The following is a 17,171-nucleotide window of genomic DNA, read 5'->3' on the forward strand; positions in this document are numbered from 1 at the left end:
AAGATATTTTGCATGGAAAAACATCATTGGTATATTAGAAGAGAATATTTAGAAATTTATGATGCTGATTGAAGTATTTAGAAAAGTGGCAAATGGTGAACATGTAAAAATGGAATTGTTTCTTGAAAGTTAAGAAGTTTTCACTTTATGAAACCTTGCCATTAAGTATCATTAGTCATTGAGCTCAGCATGGATGAGAGCATAAATATGAAGACTGATTTGATTTTCACACCATTTTAATGACAAGATAAATTTCACTGACTTGGTTTTCTATCTTAAAAGATACTTTAAAATAAATGAAACATATTTGCTAGGAAGTAAACACACAGAGAAGAATTATTATTTGTTTTGAATTGCTGACTTAGTGTAAGTAACTTGATCAACTAATAGAACCAGACTAATTCTATAAACCTCTGAGTATATTTTATAAACCAGTGGTTAGGGAATATTAGGATTTAAAGAGGATCTTAAGCATTTTTATGTTCCTAATACCTTCAATCATTTTAAGTCCTTGAATAAATTTTGCTGAATAATACTTTATTTCTGTAATGTTCCATTTTTTTTTATAGGGTTTGGATGTTTTTGTTGTTTTTTAGTGGCAAGTTAAGAGTACATAAAGACAAAGATATGTTTTAGTAATTTCAGCATACTTATTACCTCTTGCATTTATAAGTTTGTATTAAATTGATAAAATTCACTATTATATGTCCTCATGGTAGAAGAAAATTCCAAATTTAACTCTGGAGATTCCAGCCGAACTCTCCCATATAAAATGAATGAAGAAAGCAAAACAACAATGGCAGTCTATAAAGTTCATAAGCATGACAGCTTAAATGGTAGAGACAAAAAAGGCTTTGTCTTCACCTGGAAAATGTTGATGTTTCATGTCTTCATAGTTTCATGACTCCATAGTTAACAAGGGCAAAGTTACCTGGGCCAGATCATTAGGACTGGCCAATTTTCTACCATAAATGAGGACAAGTTCTATGGCATTTTACATTTGCTTTTTGAATTCACTTTTTTTCTGAAGAACATACTCACCAGAAAGCTTGAGTTCTTTGTAGTTGGAGATCATTTAGGGCTGGCCATACCGAGCTGTATGGAGTTGAGCCCATTGTTCTTTAGGAGCCTTTTCACGTGTTTTAGGACACCTCATTTCAAGCAAGAAAGTGTAAACGTCAGATTCAGTGGTTCTTAAACTTAAAATTTAAGGTTTGTAACCAATAATAGAGTACCAAAGAGTAATTTTTTTGTTCAAGTATGAATTGGATGGGCTTCAAAGTTACCCTTACTACAATGTCATTGCAATCCTCTGCATTGACACCCTTTCTTGAGTGGGAGAGAAGGAAGCCAAAGATTCCCTGCACTGAAAATTGCATATTAACTTTTGCAAAAGACTGGAAAAATTGTCTCTCCTATGGTCTTAATATCTGTTATCTCCCTGAGATTCATGTTGAAACCTAATCCCCACTGGGGTAAAGATTTGGGAGTCTCTGGAGGGTGATGAAGTCATGAAGTGGAGCTCTCCTGAATGCTATTAGCACCCTTATAAAAGATGTCTGAGGGGGCTTGTTCATCAATGTTCTTCAACTATGTGAGCATATAGCAAGTTGGCATCAAGCAGAGAATATGCCCTCACCAGACACTGAATCTTCCGTTGCATTGATCTTGAACTTCTCGGCTTTCACAACTTTAAACTGCACATTTGTTTTGTTTATAAATTGCCTAAAGTATTTTGTTATAATAGCCCGAATAGCCTAACAGTCTCACACATGTGAGCACCTCCCAAGTTTTGTGTGCTGTGATGGAAAAGAACCTGAGTAAAGTTGCATTATGCAAACCCTGATTTGCTTTAATACACAAGGGCAAATAAGCTCTGCATAATTTCTGTTTTGGTTAGAGTCCATTAATTAAGGGTCAGAACAATCCCAAAGCATTGGCCAAGATGCCTTTGGTAAAGAAACCTATTGTGCACTTGACCAGCACAAATCACTTTATTATTTTACTCTGGACAGGCAAATATGTGGCAAGTCTCATATAAAAGTTTATTATTATACGAAAGGTATGTGGTTATTTTTAAAGAGGGGGCTAAAAGGCTTCCTATGGCTAGTTATGCAGCAGTGGGAAGGGAGCAGTGCTGTCACAACTGACCAAGAGAAAAACAAAAAAGGATCATTTCCATTGAAGATCTTCTATATCCAACAAGAGTGTTCACCTGTGGGCATAGCAGGGTCTGTGTTGAATACTTATGTCCTTGGTACATTCAGATTTTTATTTATGACCAGCAGTCAGGAAATAAAGGTGTATCGTATATAATATTTTGATCACAAATTTACTTTTATTTGGGTTGAAAAAACTTTAAAAGTTGACTGTGAAATGGCCCAGTTTCATTCCTTGGCCTGCTTCAGGAGAGTATTCAGAGAAAAGATTTCAATTTTTTGGTGTACTGACGTGAACTTAGGTTGTATCAATTTTTCTGATGGTTTTGATTGAACTAATTAGTATGTAATTGACTAACCCACCAAAACAATCAGTTATAGTTAGTGAACTAAATAGTTTAAATCCTTAAACTATGCACATGGAGTGATCTTTTAGTTTATGAAACAAGGCACACTTCATTTTTCTAAAGTAATATGAGCTAAGAATGCAATAAAATCTAGAAAGAAAAAAACTATTCCAGTTCTTCTATGTTACATTGACTTTGCAAATTGAAATCTATCTAACTCCAAGAAAATGGTGTTAGAAATTGAAATAATATGAACCAGGTCAGAAAACTTTCTTCAGTGAGCCGGACAGTAAATATCTTTGGCTTTGCAGACCATATAGCTTTTTGTTGCAAGTACATAATGCTGTAATTACAGTGCAAAAGTAACCCTATGTAAACTAATGTGTGAGCTTGTTCCAATAAAACTTTATTCTTAGACATCAAAATTTGTATTTCATTTTATTTTTGCATGCCATGAAATGCTCTTTTTGAGGTTTTTTTAACCACTAAAGAATGCAAGAATCATTCTTAGTTCACATGTCAAAGAAAAATAGGCAGGGGACTGGTTGTGGTGGCACATGCCTGTAATTCCAATGACTGAGGCAGGAAGATTGCAAGTTTTGAGAACAAGTTTTGAGGTCAGTCTTAGTAATTTAGCGAGACCCTGTTTCAAAGAAAAAATAAAAGGGGCTGGGGATGTAGCTCAGTGGCAGAGTGCCCCTGGGTTCAATAGAAACAAAAACAAAAACAAAATAAACAAACTAGTGAACTAGATTTGACCTTTGGGTCTATGTTTTCCAACCTTTGCTTGAGACTAACAGAGCATGAGCTGTTAAGAGTAAATTGTGAACTTTGAGACACATCAAGAATGTCAGTGTTTATTCACTCTTATTAAGGAGTTGAACACATCGCCACCTAGGTGGTACACTTGACATAGAAGTTCATCCTGAGTTTAATAATGAGAAAACAACTGGTTCCATGCAGATTGTGGATCATTCCATAAAACTGGTGTGGACTCTTCATAATGTCAATTTTATGAAAGATCAAAGAAAGAATAAAAATTTGAGACTAGACTAAGTTGTTTGAGATTAAGAAGACACAGAAACTTAAAAGTAATATGTGGTCTGTCTTTAGAACCTGGATTAAAATAATTGAATATGAATATTATTTGGGCATTTGGAAAAATTTTAATATGGCTATCAGATAGTATTATGGTATCAATGTATGTTTCTTGAATGTGAGATGGAATTGTAGACTTGTAGAAAACGCCCTTGTTCTCATATGATAAAAGATGAAGTCTTCACAGATTTGTGTGTGGGTCAGAGGTGGGGGATATGTAGACAAAGGAAGTAAATACTACCAAATAGTAACAATAAATGAACCTGAGTGCTGAGTGTGCAAATTCATTTTACTAGTCTTTCAATAGGTCTGAAATTATTCAAGATAAAAATTGGAAAAATTAAAATAGAAAGAGGAGATATAGTAGTAAATTTAGTTGGTTCAAATTATAATTGAAATATAAGAATCATGATACTTGAAAAATCAGTTTTTCTTTAAAATTCCAAAATAATTCCAATGTCATTTGGAAATTAAAGCAATTTTGCCTGTGAGAAATAGCTGGACCATTTCATTCTATATTGATATTTTCATCTAGTTTGTTCCAAGGAATTATAGAACAAGAAAAACCTAAACTAGATGAAACAAACAACAAAATCATTGAACTCAGTTTATACAAAGCCCTAAATTTAGATTGTTTTCTTGTTATATAAGATGCATATTTACTCAGGAACCAGAAATCTGAAAAACGCTTTCTTTTATGTAATTAAAACCACTGTACTTCTAGAAGTCAGATCTAAATTATTTTGTATACTACTTTGCACATAAGATCTTTGCAAATGTAGAGAAACTTGGTAAGAAACAAAGTAAATGGGATCATAATTTAGAGAAAAGTCATAATCATTCCACCCAAGGATATGAAAGGCACTTGCAAAAGAAAACTGTAAACCCTTTGGGGACGGAGACTGTGTGTCTGTTGCCTTTGTGTACCTGTTGCCAAACAGTGCCTTACACAAGGAGCCATGTGTTTGGTGTGCGTTGAATGACTGAATGACTAAATGGATGAATAAGCGAAAGGGGACCCTGTTTTACATGGATACAGGTTGTGTTTGAATTCAGTGTAAAGATTCAAGATGACTCCAGCACTGTACTGGGCCACTGAAGGAAATAGTGGATTCTTATTTATTTACTTATTTATTTATTTATTGAAATTTACAATAATAGAATAAACATATATCTTGAATATATTTTTAGAGAAAACTTAGCACTTAAATGGTCAGATAGTTTTCTACATGTATGATGATGAAGACAGTTCCTGGATTTCAAGGATTCTGTCTGTTAACATTCAGTCAGGTTGAAATAGATCTGAAAATCATGACATATGAAGGGCAGTTGGAGGAATAGTGGTTGGGAGAGAATGAGTAACTGGCCTCAATTATGTTCAAGGTTGCCATGAGAAATAGGGAGCAGATATTCGGAGCTGCTCCATAAGACAGAGCCTAGGCCCAGTAAGCAAAATTAAAGATGAGGCAGGGGGAATCTGCAGACGTTAGCAACCAAAGAAAGAGCATTCTAACAAAGAGGCACAGCCAGCCCTGAAACAGTTTGCCTTAACACATAACAAACCACTGTCCCTGGAAGGTGTACAGGCAGAATTTGTGTGGCTGTTTTTAAGAGTAACTGGGGAGACAGCATCTATACAGGATGTAAAATTGAGGCTCTTCCATCTCTTCCAACCAGAAAAGGCATTGTTCAATAAGCCTAAAAGTCAATCTAAAAATTCGGTGTTAACACTAAACAGATAATCAGTAAATACTTTCAAAACCTCAAAGTCTTTTATGAGCATGTAAAGAGAACATATGGGCAATTCATTCTTTGAAGGTTTTATCAATAGATGCAGATTTGACATCAGTTACTACCCAAGAAAAATTTAGGTTGTCTCAGTATATAAAATAATACCATATTCCAACAGAGGTCCAAAATACTCATAGGTCCTTCAAAGACTCTAGGATTTGTTCTTCCTCTATATCCCAGGCCACTATCCCTGTGCACTCTATTATGTCTCAAATCTAGCTTATTTACTATAGCTGCCTCCTAACTAGACAGTTGTCTCTAATCTCTTTCCTCTGTAATCCTTTTGAATATAGCAACGAGATGTCTGCCTAATACCCCTTTGGAACAAATGACTACCTATTCAAAAGCCTACAATGATTCACTCATTCAGAGTTATGTATGGAAAAGATCAAAAGTGGGCATAAAATACAAATAGTTATTAAAGTGGTGTAATTACAAATAAGTAGTGTTTAAATGTTCTTGGTGCAGTGCTAATAAAGTTCTGATTATAAATAAAATCAGGTGAAAACCAAAGAATCTACAAGGTTTCCTTATCCCCTAGCATACTTCACACAAAAGCTCTGATTTAACTTTTTACAAGACCTTTCATTAAGTCCTCCCAATAGGAGGCCTTTTCTTCTATTATCTTTGCACCAAACTCCACTATTTTCTTGTCTGATCTCTTCTTATCCTCTTTCTTCTTCCACATCCCTCCCTGCTGCATCTTCCTTTGTCCCTCTTTCACTCTTTGCTCTCTTCCTCACCTCCAGGACAACTACGGATGTTGTCTGGATGTTCACTTCATTCCTACCCTAGGTAAGCTTCCTGAGGGCAGGGCCTTAGTCTATTTGTTCATCGTTGCATTCCCTGAATCTAGAATAGCGCCTTGCAGATAAAAGATGTTAATGAATTATGCATTAAATGAATGATTGTCATTTCTGTGACTACACGAACCCATAACATTCTTTCCCTTTCTGAAATATGATATAAATTGATTATGTATTGTGTGTGATTTCATATTGCATTGTATCTTTTTCTAGCCATGTACATGTTTTAATGTAATTTTCTCAAAATGAAGAGATATGTCATTCATGTTTCCTAATTTGATACTCCAATTCAAGAAAATTTTTATTGAATACCTACTGTGTGTCAGGCACTTTAGTAGGAGTTACTATATAAATTAAAAAATGCATTTAACAAGCATTAGTAAGGACCAAATGGAATATTTCTCTGCTGATTTCCTTTACACAAAATAAATATACCTGAAATCTATAGTCTAAATAAAAATAATTGTCAAATTTTCTATACTTTTCTGCCATCTTTCTATCAAACCCATTTGAAAGAATTATTTAAAATAAATTAGATATATAGGATATTCTGAAATCCAACATTAAACCATTAATGATAGGTGGAAATAAAATTAGTATACATTTTTATTGGTTTAGGGGAACTGGCCTTTCATCATTTTCTATTTCAAGATCTTTACAGTGGCCAGGAAGATTTTGAAAATTGTGTAGGTTTCATGTCTAGTATGTAGTTCAAGTAATTTTATGCCTTTTATGCAATCTGGATACTTTGGAAGCTGCTACATGTTATATTTTCCAGAACCAGATGAAACAATTTGGTAAAGAACACAGGTAGAAGAGATCACTAATTTTCCTTTTCCCCCAATAAACTATTTTTATTACGCCAATTTTAATTACCATGCAATCTAATGGATTTAAGGCTTATATTTTCCACATCACTAGACATCACAAACATGAAAGCATTTTATACTGTCATTATACATCAATGTTTGTACTTGGTTATACATATATACAGAAATTATTCACACATCTTAACCTTGCTATTTCCTCCTTTCAAACTAACATAATTTTACCATGAAAGCAGCTTTTTAATAAATGGTATAAGAAATACAGCAAGGCACACTTTTTTAAAAAACTTTTTTTCTCATTACCACCTCAAGAAGCATAAAAACAAAAATGTTGTACATAATTGAATAGTAGAATATCACCAGTTTATAATATACAACACTGTTATAGCTGTGTCTTGAAGTGCTGCATAGATTATTATTAAAATGAAATAAATAGAATGGCGCTTTTAAAAATTGCTTAATTTTGAGAAAGAAGGACCAATGTTTCTTCTCTATGATACAATCAAATCAAATGTTAACATTTTAGGTAAACCTCTTTCATTAAACATAGGCATCATATCATTAAAAAAAACATCCAGATTGAAACATGAAATTGGTCAAGTACTGGCAGGGATGTCATTCCAGACAGATGAATTTAATGGACCATCAATTTGGTGAACTGCAGAACTTCAAAGAATGGATAAAGAGGAAAGGAGGCAAACAGAAAAGTCTCACTGGAGAGAGAGGGTTGGTAGAGGTAGCCTGGGACAGGAATCCATGGGAGAACAAGCAGCTTCGCTGAACTTCAAAGACGATCACCTAAAGAGAACCAGTGCACACATCCAGATCACAAGGCTCATGTGGACAAACCGCATTCAGAAGAAAGATTCATCTTGGGAAAGTCAATGTGACAAAGGCAGTGACGACATGATGGAACCAGAGATCAGCCCAAGGCGGGAGGATGAGGCCAGCCCTGAGTTGCAGCCAGACTATCTACAAGAAAGAAAAAAAAAGGCAAGAGAAGGTTTCAGAAATATCTTTTTCATTTGCAAAACAAAGCCTGTTGAGGAACCACTAAAGTTTGCCATTTGGGGACTACCTGACAATGCTCTGAAATAAAAGGATGCATAAAATAATTCTTTTAATAGCTCGAGGTTCCATTATTTACAGAAAACATTTTGGTAGAGATGTGAAAAATACATTTTTTTTAATGACATGGTTTTGAAGGAACAAAAACCTCAAGTTTGATCTTTTCTCTGGATCATACACTCTTTTGCGGGTGAACTCAGTTTTAAATACTCATGATAGCTCAAATCTGTATGAAAATGTGAGGCAGCTGTTACAAAGTGATTCAGCAAAGTATTACCAATGATTTGGAGACTGAGAACACAGGCTCTCAGGTTTACCTCTTCCTTCAGTGTCTTTATGTGTGATACTGAACAATTCCTATATTATACAGAGGTAAAATATTCATAACATTGTGATGATCCTAAATGTTTTAGCCTCTTTTATAGAAAAGGATATAATTAGGACTTCTAGCTCAAATACTAATGCACTTAATTTAAGGTACTAACAGCATTATAGAAATGAAACTGATTCAATTATTTTTGTACATCTGATGGCAGATGCAAATTTGTTTCAATCTGTTCTGCTTATTTCTAAATGGCTAAAAGCAACAGGTCAAATGTGGGGGAATATCTAAATTCCAGTTTTAGGCGATACAGGATACAGTTACTTTAGGTCCTCTAACCAGTTCTAAAATAAAGCAAATTTTTGCTTGTCTGGGTTTAAACTAAGTTCTAAAGTCTGATATTAGGTAAAACTAACATTCTCATTCTGTCTTGCTGTTGCCTTCTTTTTTCTACAATCTTGCAACTTTTATGAGAGCCAGAAAAACTTTTAACAAAAAGTGGTTTGGCTGGAGCCACAGGAAGTTGGGGAAAGACAAAAAGTTAACAGGAACAGGGGAAGACAAACAGACAGGAACAGATGGGACATGATTTGATGCAGTAACTCAAGAAAGCACGGTGCATTGTTCAAACGCTGAGGACATGACTCATCTGAAATCTGGCTACTGAGTAGGGAATCCTTAGGTGAGGCAAATCTGGTGTCACTAAAAGCTGGCATTTAAATTCTTTCTGGATAATCAATTATTTCAACTTGGCCTACTTGGAAACAGTCAGACCAAACTGGCTGAGGCACAAATCTGGGGTGTGTGTGAAAGAGAGAAAGATAGGGAAACGAGAGAGAGGGGGAGAGAGAGAGAGAGAGAGAGAGAGAGAGAGAGAGAGGGAGAGAGGGGGGGGGAGGAGGAGGAGGAGGAAGAAGGGAAAAAAGGCTATGTCAAATAAAATCTTTGTTATTTACCATGGCAGGGTTATTATTCAGAAGTTCTGGATAATTAAAGATCGTATCCAGCAGAAACTTGATTTAGTAAAGTGATTTTAAAAGTAAATTTGATAATATAATACCTGTGATGTTTAGTGAAAAATTAATACACAATCCCCAAAGATAGTTTCTTAAACAGATTGACCAGCTTTGGGGAATATCAAACACTTAGTGTTAACCTAACTAATAGAATGAGAATCTGTGCTGTGTACATGAGGAATGTTTGCTCTTACAGCTTTCTCAGTTTGTAAAACTGAGAAATAGCATTTTAAACTGTACATATGTATATATACAGTTGAGTATATAACTACAAATAATTGCCTAAAATCTAAAATCTGCAGGTTACTAACTATCACATTTACAGACCAGTAAAGCAGAAAATACAATGAAACTAAAAGTTCTAAAGGAATATAAACGCAGCTCCTTGCCCCATCCTCAAAACAAGTGCATGAAAGCACACAGGCACACACGGATGTACACATACAAAACCCCTAAACCACCAGAGCAAACCAAAAAGAAAAAAACAAAAAAGAGTACATACTGGCTGCATGTGATGAGTTAAATTTTTATACCACAGGATTTATCCAGCCTGAAGTTTAGGGTTAAACCATTCATCAAAGATCAGAGGCTTATGATGAGGATTATGAAGAAATAACTGTCAGAATACAGCAAAAAGATTAGTGCAAAGTACATCTCTTAGGCAGGTCCTAGGAGGCACTCCAGACATACATTATGTGCTTTCCTCCAAATTAGGCAGAAAGAGCTGGATCTATCCAGTTACCTTGCCTTTGATGTGATTTGCTGTAACTGACCTCTCTATTTTTATAGAAACATGACACATAAATGAAAATAGTGAAAAGCACAGCAGTGTGCCTGGAAATCAGTGCAAATGCACACTGTTAGATCACGTTAAAGCTTCTCAAGCAGTTTCAGTGGGTTTTTAATTAGAACACAGTAAATAAAAACCTTTTCAAAATTTTTTGAAAAAAAATTGTGTTTTTGTTGCAGACTCTATTCTAAATTATATTTCTTCTGGATGGATCATAGTCATTTATTTCTGATCATTTCATTAAATTAATTGTATTTACTTTAAATCAAATTTATTTCTAGGGAGAAAACCCCAGCAAATTGAATTTAGTTAATTTTAGAGTCTTAAGAGTACCCAAAATGGTGGTATTCAAATGGCTTTAATGAACCAAAATGCAATCTGTAAAAAAATTTTTTTTAATTTAAAAAGACAAAAAAAGCAGAGTTTTTTTCTTTTGCTTTTTTGAATCTTATAGAAAGAACAATGACAACAAATAAGCTCCTATAGGGATGAAACCTCATATTTACCAAATATCTTCATTGTGTATTCTTGACATTAAATTCTGAAAGCTGGTCAACATTTTCAGATTAAATAACTTGCCTGGGTTGACAGTACATTAATAATATGTGAGTATTGACACTCAGGTACCTAATGCTAATGATGGGAAAAATTTAGGCCTCTGGATGTTTAGTCCACATGAACTGAAAACAACACCACCTGAACAGGACCAGTAAACCGAGCTATTCAAATTGCTCCAGGCTGATAACAAGTCACTTGGGGGCGATGTAAGTTCTGCAGAACTAAAATTCAAGCTGCTTCTGCTTGTGCCCAAGATAGGACCATTGTGGGGGCTCGACAAAATATTGCTGACTGGCAGGCAGGCTGGCGGATATTTCATACTGTTCCCGTGTGTGGAACCTGAGGACTACACGGATCCATCAGCACACTCGCTTTCCTCAAGTCTAAAGATGGAGCAGCTCATCATTTATATTTCATTCCAACTCTAGGTCTATGTAAGGCGGAGAAGAAACTCCTAGAGGACTGAAAAGGGAGAGAGTGTCCCAGAGGCTTCTCCAGTGCTGGAGCTTCCCCTGCTCCGGATCTCAGTCTGACTGGTGACTTGAGGGTCACAGTCACATGATGTCATGCTCAGAGTGGTGTTGCTTTAGAGCCTTTATCCCCATTTAGAAAACAAAATCAGCCAGGCTCTACTGGCTCTTCAGCGAGGTTAGCAGAACCCCAGTACAATTGGTATTAATAGAACTTGTTTTGAAACAGTTTATAGAATTGCAGTTACTCTCCCTTAATGGTCAGTTTTACTGCATACTGATGGAGAATATGATTATAGGGTGGACACGACTCACAGAAAATACATTTCTCTCCCCTATTTTTGTTCTCACTTGCAGCCAATTGTAAATAGAGTCTGAAACACAGAAAATTAGTTGAGCTATATTAGTAAGTAGGATGCCTTTCTTCAATTTTGCATATTGAGTTTATTTTTAGGGTATATATATGGTATAGATTCCCCCCTCTCTCCCCATTTCTAGCAGCTCTACACAGAATCACACATTTTAATGAGCTTAGGGCACAGGTGTTGCAGGAAAAAAATAATGATGTTTGCCATTCATCTTTCAAATTAAATAATGTGTTTTTAAATAGTAACTTTTTTCATAATACATTATGGGAACAACATTTATCTGTCACATTTTAAAAGATGTATTTGTAATAAATGTAAATTACTTTTAGAAAATCAGTAATTAGGCTCATCAAAAAATAAACAATCTGCCACAAAAAAGATAATCTTTAGCATAGTTAAGTATAATAACTGTTATTTGAATAAGTTAACAAATTAGGGTAGATTGCTTCTGTAATTCATTTCCTATAGCACGAGTTTAGGTTACAGCATTAGGCTTCTGGAGTAGGGGGTGGAGATGGCATTAGGCACCTCATACTTTGGCGAAATATGACTCTCACATTTGAAAATTTTCTTCTTTAAACTTGATTGAGAAAGCATATTCATCACTGGGGCTTTGAAATGGGAAATAACAGAATCTTTGTGTCACTTTTAGAGATACATCATCATCTCAGAATTATCAATCAATAGCTGTCTTATTAAATATGAAGAGTGGAATGACTTTCTTAAAAATTTTGATGGAAATCAGCCTGTCACCTTCAGGCAAAATTCAAAAATTCTGTTTTTATCAAGACACCATTAACTTGTCATGTATTCTCTCTGCATTTGCTTTCTGTGCCTATTCTCAATCTGTGTGTGTGGATAAATAAGAGCCTCTTCTTTAACATCAACGTCCCCTCCTGTTTGAATTTGCAGACATGGCCATGATTAGAAGCTGTGACAGCACAGCCTTCCACTGGGGAAGCAAATTGATGACAACTCCATTGGAGGGAAGCATGAGGGAAACCCCAGCTGGGAGCTGCAGCCTTTAGCCTGCTCGCGCCCAGGTCCAGGCACCGAAAGGAAGCAGTGGCTACGCACAGGGAGCCAAGTGTGGAGGGTGCATTTTTATGATGGGGTATTACTGCAATTTGGATAAGCTTTTTCCTCCCTCAGTGGAAGAATTTGAGGTCCTAAATCGTTCAGCTACTTCCTCAAATTTTGTATTTTTCTTGCCAAAATGATGGAATAAAGATAATGTCACTGAAAATGTCGATTTTTTCACTATTATCCCCCCTTTTTCTTCAGTTACTTTCATTGTTGGAATTATTCCTTCTCCCTAACTGCCTTATTCAGATAAATATCTGCCATGATCGGTCACTCTGACTGACCTTTTCTTCTATCCTGATTTGTTGATGTCAACACATATTTTTAAACACAAATGGAACGAGGACTGATACATACCTTCCAATGAGATGATTTTCATGCTTGGGGAGGGTGCTACATTCTATCTATGCATATTTGTATGTCGTTCTTCATGAAAGTTTAGAAGATTTTCTCTGCAGGTTAGAGCCTTGGGGCTGGGATACACTGCAATCTTGTCTTTGGGCTGATTCGCCTTCAAGGACAGGTCTTGAACTTTAGATTTGGCTGAAGCAGCATCATATTCTGGCATTCCTGACTCACCTGGCTTTTCTGAACTCTCCTTTTCACTGCCTAGCCTTGAAGGACTAAACTCTGAGCTTTCTGCACAGCCAGTGGATGTCTGAGGGAAATCACATACTTCCTTTCCCGTGTCAGCTCCTTTCTGCGGGGGAAGACTTGAAAAAGCCACTGTGTCTGCATCATCAACTGAGGGAGAAACATCACTGGACTTAGAACAGCTTGCTGTTGTTTGTAGTGGCCCCACAGCCTCACTGGGAACTGCAGATTCGTTTGGAGAAGCACTAGGGAAACAGGGCTTCTCTCCTTCAGGGTCATCCTCAACACAGGCCTCAAAGAAGCACTCTATGTCCTCTTTGTCATCTAAGCCAGAATCGGTAGCATCTAGTGGCAATGGAGTGTTGCTCTTCTCTTCTATGTAATTGGTGACCTCCCCACAATCACTGTCATGAGATGAAAGAGACAAGTAGGAATAAAAGTCCCCTTTTCTCAGCTGGATGGGCCGGTGAGAATGCTCTAACACCTTCTCCTTGATTTGAGTTAATGAAGTGGGAGCAGCCTCCTCATTTTCAGGTTGAGATTTACTTTTTAGGGCAGTTGAAGCCATGTCAATGATTTCCTTAACAAAGTCATGTACTGAACAATCTTCAGCATCTTTTTGATGGAAAACATCTGGCTCACAGTGGCAACAGGAAGTGTTGTCGCTGATAGAGGCATTTTCCTCTGTTTCGTTTTGTTCAAGTGCTAAGCAGCAACTAGCAGATTTTCCAGCCTCACTTGGTGCATCATTAGATGAAGATTTCAGTATATCACAGTCTTGTCTGCTGTTAACTCTGGTTTCTGAAGCCAGTTCTGGGCAACACTTCTCAATGGGAGTGCAATCAGCAGCTTGATTTTCAAAATGGTGGTGATTTGGACATTTCTTTGGAAGATGTCTAATGTTTTGGGGAACGAATTCCTTTCTAGCAATATTTGAATCCTCTGAACCATCCATAAATGCTTTACACTCACAGTGCTCACTTTCTGAAGCCTTTTTCCCATCTGAACCAAGATTTTCTTGTGCCTTTGAAATCCCATTTGGTTTATCCTTTTGCCTTTCTGGAGTGCTTTCAATATTGCCATTCTCCATATCAGCCACATATGGATCTTTACTAACTTTGAAAATATTTTTCTTATTTTCACCCTTTGTCCCTAACTCACGTGTATGAGATGAATTTTTCGCATTTCCATTATTTTCAGAGAGACATTTTATGGAGCCATTTAGAAGGGCCTCAATGTTTAGGGTATCAGAGGGATTGGTCATTTCACCACTGCTTACATCTTGACTGCCCTTTATATCATCACTGAGATTGCACCGTTTCTTATCTTTTGTCAAGGAAAATTTTGGCCTAATCCAGGTCTGCAATTCATTCTTTATGTAGTCCAGCCCTGACATCAGGTTGCATTCTTCATAAATCTCATCATCGGTGGCAATACTGGAGTCATCGTCCTCATCTTTGATGCACAGTTCTTCTTCAGTCAAGGTGAGGGTAGAGCTGGAGAGGAGGTCACTGTCGTCTTCATCATCAGTGCAAGCAGAGGTACAAGAGACATTAACGATCATGCTGACATTCACATCGCTTTCATCAGCCACAGAATGATTCAGACGCTTCCTGAAGGATGCATTTGATTCTGGGATCTTGCTCTTGTGTAACACAATATCCTCTGAGCAAAGAGAGACTTCGTCACTGCTACTAAGTTCTGTAAGAGATGCTGCTGAGTCTTCATTGATAGAAGATGCTATGTCTAATGACATCGGGCCAGCAAAGGACATCTTTTGGGAACTGCTCTGGAGAGTGATATCAGAAACACTTCGTTTTATCTTTTGCTCTGAGGGACTCTGAATATTCTCCAAACGATTCAGGAGATCTAATGTCCTTTTACTCAGTTCACCAACTGAGCCACTACTCACACTTAAGTCCCCAGAGCTGTGACAGCTAAAAAGATCCTCATTGCTTTTATAGGATGTCAACCAACTTTCTAAAGAAGTGCTTCTCTGGAGGCAGTCACTGCCATTTTTAAAGATGCCCAATCCAAATAAATCACCCCCTGGAGAAAGGGACTCAATAGATGAACTACGAGACAAAAGGCAGCGTTGTTTGGCATTCTGAATGCCAGCGAATGTCTTCTCTATATTGCCACTTTTATATGAATTGCGATCCATTTCATGGGGAGCACTTGCCAAAATCCTTTCATGGGGAGGTGCATCTGGTTGTAACTCTGAAGCCTGATGTTTAGATTTGCAGGATTTTTTATCAAAATAAAAACCACGAAGAAGGGGATCCTCCACATGTGCCTTTTCACTTTGTGACTGTTTCATTATCATTGGTAATTTGAGTTTTGAGCCTTGGAGGTACGAGTAATCATAAAATGTAAACACATCATGTTTTCCTTGTAATTCTTCTCCCAAACAATCGGGGGTATATTTGGTAACACTGTTTAGGTCTCCAACTTTTCCATTTGCACAACTCACTGGTGAAACGGATGAGCGAGAGCTATTTGGAAGCTTACCGCATTCTTCCTCATCTTTAAATTTTTGCTTTAACATGTTAACTGCCTCTCCCACTTGTGCGTCCAGATGTTCAGTTTCAGGGTTACTTGGGGACCCATCTCCCACATTGAGCAAGTACATTTCAGAGCTGGTAGTCACTTCAGTGTCTCCTTCACTGACAATTCCACTCTCACTACCAGAATTCTGGCTCATGTCTCCACTGTGGCATGGGCAGGGCTTTACCAAGTTGGAACTACCTAGAAGATCTGGCAAAGATTTGGTAGATGAAAATGAAGAGTCTTTACTGAGACTCTTCGTTAAAACACTAGGCTGTGTCATGCCAGTAAACTTTGGATTGTTTTTCAGAAATGGTATGTGGCTGTCCTCATAGAGTTCAACATTGTGGAGGCTGTACACTTGGTAAATGTGTGGACTGGAGGGTGCAGTGATAGTTGAGGCATACTGAGATCCCCCATGGTCACCTGCCTCCTCCTCATAGCCAGGGTCCTCACTACTTGTCTCTTCAAGCTTCAATGAAGGCATGACAGGTTGGGGTTGTTGATCAAGGTCATTTGATTCTTCATTCAAACTAATTAACTTGTTGCTTATATCTGTTTCATCCCATTCCAGAGCATCCTCACTCATCCCGTTTAGGTCCATCAAGCCAGGATCAATCACATTCAGAGTCTCCTGGGTAGGAAGAGAGGGAGAAAAAAGAAGAATTAGGGACATAAACAGGAAAAGTTTGCCCATTTGAAATCTCTTGGAAGAGTTAAAAAACTGCCTGAAGCATGGATTTGAAAGATAGCAAAATTATCGCCTCTGCTTCTCTCTGGAATAACATCCCCAAATTACTGAAATAGGTTTTTCTATCAATAGTAATTTGTCACTGAAGGCAATAACATAGATTAAAATGCTAAGATTATTAGAGTCAAATTGTAATTTATGGAATTAATCATTTCCTATTGATTCTTCTACAGTTTAAATCTTGGATTAAGTGAAGATAAAACTGTCAGGTAAATGAAGGTAAAAAAAGCACAGTCTATGATATTTCTTCAGGTACATTCACCCTCATATTATTTAGTTCCCAAGCCCATTGTGGGATACTACCTGCAGCCACACATGGCAAGCTCCTTTTGCCTCTATTTCTGGGGTCTCCACTTGAAGTGACTTTTGCTTGCAGAGTTAATTATAGCCATCATAGAGAGTCATTTATGGGCCAGAGGCTTTTGACTGTCTCTCCCTTCCCCTCCTCCCCTTTCAGGGTTATGTCTCTTCACAACTTGGCCCAGCTCCCAACTGGACCCAAGATGAGCAACAATGACTGGTTTCCTCACCTACATGTTACTGGACCCCAGAGTGTTCTAGGAAGTGCCTTGATCA

At 37.0% G+C, this 17,171-nt stretch overlaps 1 protein-coding gene across 2 annotated transcripts in view; it reads right to left on the reverse strand.

Annotated features, from left to right (window-relative positions):
• Positions 1-3,796: 3,796 nt before the first annotated feature.
• AKAP6 (A-kinase anchoring protein 6) overlaps positions 3,797-17,171 on the reverse strand; it is a 481,595-nt gene continuing 468,220 nt past the window's right edge. For both annotated transcript variants that reach the window (XM_079127203.1, XM_079127204.1), the window contains exons 13-14: positions 13,061-16,478; positions 3,797-8,000 (exon numbers count right to left, since the gene is read on the reverse strand). In XM_079127203.1, coding sequence (XP_078983329.1) covers positions 13,104-16,478 — 3,375 coding nt within the window. In that variant the 3' untranslated portion in view covers positions 3,797-8,000; positions 13,061-13,103. The remainder of the gene's footprint in view (positions 8,001-13,060; positions 16,479-17,171) is intronic.

This window comes from Sciurus vulgaris (assembly GCF_902686455.1).
Source record: "Sciurus vulgaris genome assembly, chromosome: 2".
Classification (NCBI taxonomy): domain Eukaryota; kingdom Metazoa; phylum Chordata; class Mammalia; order Rodentia; family Sciuridae; genus Sciurus; species Sciurus vulgaris.